The sequence below is a fragment of the Triticum aestivum genome, chromosome 1A (assembly GCF_018294505.1).
Source record: "Triticum aestivum cultivar Chinese Spring chromosome 1A, IWGSC CS RefSeq v2.1, whole genome shotgun sequence".
Lineage (NCBI taxonomy): Eukaryota > Viridiplantae > Streptophyta > Magnoliopsida > Poales > Poaceae > Triticum > Triticum aestivum.
In genome coordinates, this window is record NC_057794.1 from 101,886,979 (window position 1) to 101,893,886 (window position 6,908).

The 6,908-nt window shown below is 49.6% G+C and overlaps 1 protein-coding gene across 1 annotated transcript; it reads left to right on the top strand.

The window, feature by feature from the left end:
* The first annotated feature begins 2,595 nt into the window (after positions 1 to 2,595).
* On the top strand, positions 2,596 to 4,337 carry LOC123103477 (peroxidase N). Its single transcript, XM_044525115.1, has 4 exons — positions 2,596 to 2,865; positions 2,953 to 3,135; positions 3,226 to 3,391; positions 3,704 to 4,337. Exons 1-4 carry the CDS (start codon positions 2,641 to 2,643, stop codon positions 4,123 to 4,125), a joined length of 996 nt encoding a protein of 331 aa, XP_044381050.1. The 5' UTR covers positions 2,596 to 2,640; the 3' UTR covers positions 4,126 to 4,337.
* The last annotated feature ends 2,571 nt before the right edge of the window (positions 4,338 to 6,908 follow it).

Below are 6,908 nucleotides of genomic sequence, written 5' to 3' on the forward strand. Positions count from 1 at the left end.
ATTCTAACCTTAGTCAAAAATCATGAACTTTTCTGCAGGGCATTTTGGGTCATTGAAAAGATTTATATTCGATCCTAGTTGAATTTCATCAGATGCTAGGGTTTGAGCGTCCCATTTCAAATTCATTTAAACTTAGACATGATGCATGGATGCAAATGCCACTATTTACAAGCATTATTCTAGAGTTGTGACAGTATTTTTGATATTCAAAAAGAACATCCGTCATCTTGGCCGTCGGTTTTGTCCGGCGGCAGTGAATCAAATGGAGATCAACAAGAGAAGGACTCTGCGAGGAAATAGGCTGAGGGCCGCCGTGTAGCATAGGAGATGCACACGGGATGACTCAAATTGTGAACAGGCAATACCAATTAGTTTTTTAAGAAAAATGTTCTATATACTCCAAGATATTCCAATGCTGGAGTTTTTTTAAAATTATTTTCTTCATTAAGTTATTTGATTAGCCTGTAGATCTTTTTTTTTGAAGAATCACACGGGGGAGAGGATCCCCACCTGTATGTATATTACTCAAAAGCCAGAAAGGGCCAAGCAAGATTACAGGGTCACGGCGAGCCGTGAGGTAAGGAACAGCAGCCAGGAGTTGGCCGCTGCCTTGTCAGCTGGGTCGCGGAATCTGTTCAGGCAGACCTCAAAGTCGTTACAGATATTTCTAACAGTGACTAGGGGAGAGTGAACTTCAATACGGAATACAGCAGCGTTTCTAGAGTCCCAATTTTCCACAGGATCATGAGAAGAACTTCAAGCCAGACACGGCCATCAAGGTTGGAGCAGCCAAAGGTCTTGAAACCTGGTGGTGGGAGTTAATCCCAGCCATTCCCAAGTCCGAGTCGCATGCGGACAGCCAAGGAACAGGTGTGAGGTGTCCTCAGAGGGGCCGCTACAGCGTGGACAGGCGGTGTCGGTGGCGATCGTTTTGTGGAACAGGTTGCACTTGGTATTGAGACGCCCTCTGAATAGTAGCCAGGCGAAGATTTTAAGCTTGTGAGGGGCTCTAGACCTCCAAATCAGAGGGGCATGATCATCCTCGACCTTTTCATGGAGCAGAAGTTTGTAGGCTTTCTTGGGGGAGAAGCTCGTGCCATGGATCAAGAACCGTTCGTCCGGAGCATCGGCTAGCTGGAAGTCCTGCAACAACAAAGAGAGAGCAGCAAGCTCACGCGTGGCGGCCGTGGTTAGCCTGTTCACCAGGTTTGCCTGCGCCCCATACTGCATGATGTGCACCACAGGGATGTGAGTATTTGTGGAGTGAGAGTAGAGGCTTGGGAAAGTAGTTGCGAGCGGTGTGGCCTGTAGCCAGGAGTCGAGACAAAAGAATGTCTTTTGACCGTTCTTTGTGAGCACAAAGGTGATGGACAGTAGTTTGGGTAGCTGGGCTTGTATGTTTTTTGTTAAAAAGGAGGGTTTTGCACTGCTGGCTACATGAGGTAGGCTACATAGGTGTTGTTTGTCTAACCAAGAGATCCACGGCAGGGGGGTGGTATTGTTGTTGTAAGGTATAAAATGTTAATTTTTAAAGAAGTTGTGTGGACTTCAATGTGTGCCTTACCTTCATTGGTATTCGATACTTAGATAATCTTTTTTTTGCGGGATAGTCGCAACCAAGTATTTTGCCTCAATATAGATAGTCATACAAGCAATTAATCAGTATTTGTTGCACTGTCTCTACGAATAATGAATAAGTTGGTTCTCAAGCGTTAAACACCAACAACATACAGATACTTGCAGGCTATATATCAAGCTCCAAAAGGTCTTTTTCTTTTTATCCACAAGCTCCAAAAGGTCTAAATACACGCTGTTTGAATTCTTTTATGTAAAATCATGAATTGACAAGTCTCACAGGGTCATTACTAAACAACAAACCGAGACACTAAAGGATCAGAAATTAACCAATCCTCAAAAAACTTGCACTACGTTTTAATTAGTTCTAATTTCATTCGGTTCTTCCTCATGTTCTCCAAAACTAACTTCTTACGCGCACCTAAATCTGTGTTTGAGTTTTCTACAGTAAATCTGTAATGCTAGTCTATATGGATAGCACCGTGTTTAAGTTTGACTTGAAGCACCATCACATTCACTGAACTGTGTAATCCCCTGTAAATGGAGAGGCACTTGACGGCACCATTTGCAACTCAGCTATCGTTGAAAACCTCTTCTGAATCACCAGACCAAACCATTATTTTTTCTTCACGAGAGAGCGATTTTATTACCATCAGGCTCTGCATCATCGAGCGGGATAATGCAGGCGGCCCAATCCCCATACGAAACTGCATGCAATACATTACAATTTCCTATGGTTGGGTCTCCACTAGACCACTACACCTTGGACTTGAGACAAAAAGGCAACGGAAGCATGCTAAGTGCAGCACCATCACACTAGTGACTCCACCATGGCAGCCAATTGCCATTTTCAGAATGTGCTGTTTTGGCACAAAAAAATGTTTGTTAACAGGAGAAGATCGCTGCATGCGCAGCCGCACCACTATCGCGATGACTTGTCGTACCGGGAACCAATATTCACCACTTTAACCGTCTATAAGAGCAACCCAAGGGACCATGAACTATGCAGGCAGTCCAAGTCTCAAAGATAGTGTAGCTAGTAAGTGAGACTGTAAGTGTTGAGACATGGAGTACTCTCACCGCAGCAGGTTGCTCCTGGTGTGCTCAGTTCTTGTGCTGTGCCTCGTAACCCGAGGCGCGAGGTGCGATGAGTTAACCAGCGATTTCTACGACTGGACATGCCCCGGTGTGTATGACGTCGTCCAGCAGCAAGTGTTTTCTGCCATGAGGGAAGAGCCCAGGATGGGAGCCTCCCTGCTGAGGCTCCATTTCCATGACTGTTTTGTCAATGTACCTCAACTTTCTTCTAAACTTTATGTTGTCGTACGTTTCCTACTGTGCTGCAGTTACTCAAAAAAATTGTTGCATTGTATGCAGGGGTGTGATGGTTCAATCTTGTTGGATGGCGCCGATGGTGAGAAATTTGCACTACCCAACCAGAACTCTGTCAGAGGGTACGAGGTCATCGACGCAATCAAGGCCGACCTCGAGAACATGTGCCCAGGGGTGGTATCCTGTGCTGACATTGTGGCCATTGCAGCTGGCTATGGAGTACTCTTTGTGAGCATCTTTCGTCTCGTACTCCATTCTGTCAGAATCATTCAGCTGGTGATACAAAGTATTGAGTAACTATGAACTGATTGTTTTCAGAGTGGAGGGCCTTACTATGATGTTCTTCTGGGGAGAAGGGACGGTCTGAAGGCGAATCAGTCAGGAGCTGACAACGGCCTGCCCTCGCCGTTCGAACCGATCAGCTCCATCGTACAGAAGTTTGCCGATGTCGGCCTCGACACGAAAGACGTCGTGGTCTTGTCAGGTAACAGTTGTCACAAAACTAACTACCTGCACGAAAGTTCACAACTAGAATTAAATCCCGTGCTACATCCCTGAAAATGAAACTGTGACAGTGTAGCCATGCTTAACTCATAGAAGCAATCAAGCAACTAGTTCTTAAACTTCATTCCTCACATCCAAATTGTCACGAAATTTTCTCAGGCGAATTATCATACACTTGACCTGATCTTATGGAATGGAGTTTAGAACGGAAAGCTCTATTTGTCAAGAACACATGACCTAAATTCTGAACGTCAAAAATTCAGATAATAATTCTGAACGTGAAAACCGACAGGTGCCCACACGATCGGGCGAGCCCGGTGCGTGCTGTTCAGCGACCGGCTGACGTCCACCAAGAGCTCGGCCGACCCGACGCTGGACGCTACCATGGCCGCCGACCTGCAGAAGCTCTGCACCGGCGGCGACGGCAACCAGACCACCGCGCTGGACGTGAGCTCCGCGGACGTGTTCGACAAGCAGTACTACCACAACCTGCTGAGCAAGAAGGGCCTCCTGACCTCTGACCAGGGCCTCTTCTCCGCCGACGAGGACATCGTCGCCAGCACCACAAAGGCGTTGGTGCAGACGTACAGCGACGACGGCGAGCAGTTCTTCTCGGACTTCGGCGCGTCCATGGTGAAGATGGGGAGCATACCGTTGCCAGCCGGATCCGCCGGCGAGATCCGCTGCAACTGCAGGGTTCCCAATAAAAAATGAGCAACGGCGAGCAGAGCTCATCATCTGCTAGGTGAAAGATGAACGGGTAGCTAGGAAGAACTAGCCGACTGGTTAATAAAGCAGGAGTGAGGATTCAATCCCAGGCACCTGTGCACTGGTGCTAGCCAGTAGAACACACTGGGTGTTACTTCATCAGCTGCTAGATGATCTTGGAATTAAATATAGTCAATGAAATGTGTTGTTGTGTGTAATATTAATATGTTAAATGCTCGAAAAAAAAAGATCAAATATAACTCTTCGCATTTCATAATGGTCTGATTATAATCCTTGTTTGAGTGCGAGCTGATGAACATTGAACAATCAATGGACTGATGGCCACGTTGATTGATTTGACTCCATTCAATTTTGTCACATCATGCGGTTGATCTTAACTGTCTCTACAGTTTGACTTGTCTTGCGTGCTGCCGATCATGGCCGTGTGGACAAGGGAATTATTAACTAGCAACAACCAATTATGAGTAGGTTGCCATAGTATTAGTATTTCCCATACACATGTGATGAAAATGATGCCAGGAATAAGACCGATGTCTCTTGCATAACCACCTCCACATAGCGTATCAACCAAACCATTTTCATTTGGTATTTTTTTTAACACGATACAGACGCAAGCACTCATATATACGCGCGTACAATCATCCATATGAACGCACGCACATCCTACCTCTATGAACACCTTCGAGAGACTGAGCCGGTATATCATCTTGAGATTTTACGAAGTCACCGTAGGCGCCTTATAGTCGACAGGAACATCTTCTCTCACTGAACGCGCATCGCCTGAAATTTTTAAATAAATTCAGAATAAACGCGAGCATCAGGACTTAAACCGTAGTGAGCTAGGGATACCACTGTCCTACTAACCATTCAATTACAGATTTGGTTGAATTATAAGATTTTGGTTCATCAGATTTTACTTTATTTTTGGTATTTAGTAAGGTACTCCCTCTATAAACTTTTTTCTTTACCGCTTGCAGATGCGTGTATAAGAGTATGTGAACTAATGTTATCTTGGCCGCCACTCATTTCCGTACCACATCAGACAAAAGCTGAGCTGGAGTACAGATAACATGAAAGGTGTGTAAGCCTGGCGGCTGGTGCCTGCCGATAGATTCAAGCAGGATATTCCTGACTATTCCGAGAACTAGGCGTCTTGATCGTTTTCTTTATGAACAATGTCTCCATGTGCTAGGGTAGTGCCCAGCTGGTTGGTTCGTCAAGATTTTTTCTTCTAATATTCCTGAGCGTAGTGCATGTACACGCACTCAATATCCGGATATATACATATATATAATACAGAAATAGAGTACTCCTGCATGATTTAGCACATGTGGCCATTTCCTTGTTGGGAACAGCAGGAAAGGTACGTGGGAGGGAGCTTATCTGGTTAGTGTTGTCTCATGTGATGATGTCGTGCACCGGGCACACGCATCCAAGTTGCGTGAAAGGGACCGGCGCGTAAACACTGCATCTGTAAAACGTATCCATGATTACATGTTAGGCCATCTCCAGCCGTTGGCCCCCCAGGGGGCGTCTAAAAGCGCCGTCTGAGGGTGAGCCGGCGTAAAAAATGGCCCTGGGGCGAGTCGGTCCCCAGCCGTCGGCCCCTAGGGTCGTCTCCAGGCGCGTATTAAAATAATAATAAAAAGAACCGTTCGGCGAAGTTATGATAAAAACTAGTTAAATTTTGGCCAAACATGACAAATTTCGGCGAAATTCACGCATTTTCATTATATTAACCTAATCTAAAAAAGAAAGGGGCTGAAGTCGTCGCCGCCATCGTCGGCGGCGGCCTTCTTCTCCTTGACGCGGGCGCCCCTGCTGGACCCCTGTCCGGCGTCGCCATGGCGGACTGGTGGCGGCGCGTCGTCGTCGTCGTCGTCGCTGTCACAGATGACGACTCCTCCTTCGTCGCGGCCGCGTCGACGTTCCGCGAAGCGAAGCAGGGCGGCGCGCTGGCGCTCCTTCACCTTCTCCAGGTGCTCCTTCTCCATCGCTATGGAGTCCCTGCGCGCCCATTCCAGGGCCACTTCGTCGTCGTCGAGCTCCGTCGTCACCGGCGCGGCCGGCTCCTTCTTCACCGGCGCGAGCCCCGGCTCCGTCTTTGGCTTGACGAAGCGCGGAGGAGGAGCCGACGAGGAGGCGCGCCGGCCACCCTCGTTGATGACGATGCCGGCGCTGCGAGTGCGCCGGCCGAGCGGCGTCTCCGCCGCGGGCTCGGCCTTGACGCCGAGCAGGGCCGGAGTGCTAGAGGAGTGCGATGAAGATCGGGAGGAGGACCCGAACCTCCTTGGCGCCCATGGCCCGGCGCGTCGGTGCTGCGCCGGGGCGGCCGCCCTCGCTGGGTACGCCAACGGCGGGTCGTTGCCGCCCTCGAGTGTGCGGCCGGGGACGCCCCACCACAGGTGGGGCCCCTCGCTGTTCTGCCGGACGCCAACCACCGGCGCGCCGTTGATGGACGCCAAGCGCTGCTGCTGGCGGCGCTCGAAATACGCCGCCCAAGCCGCGTGGTTGTCGGCGGCGTACTGGGGGAGGGAGAGTTGGGCGTCGGTGAGGGGGGCGCGCACGACCTCGACTTCCTCGGCGAAGTACGTCGGCTTCGCCACGGCGTTGGGCAACGGGGGAATGGGCACTCCCTCGGCGCTGAGCCTCCACCCCGTCGGCCCGGCGCGCATGTCCGGCGGCGCCGGGATGTTCGCCTGGAACGGGAGCCAGGACTCCTGTTCGCGGAGCGAACGGCGGCCGAAGCCGTTGGCCGCTGCCTCGTC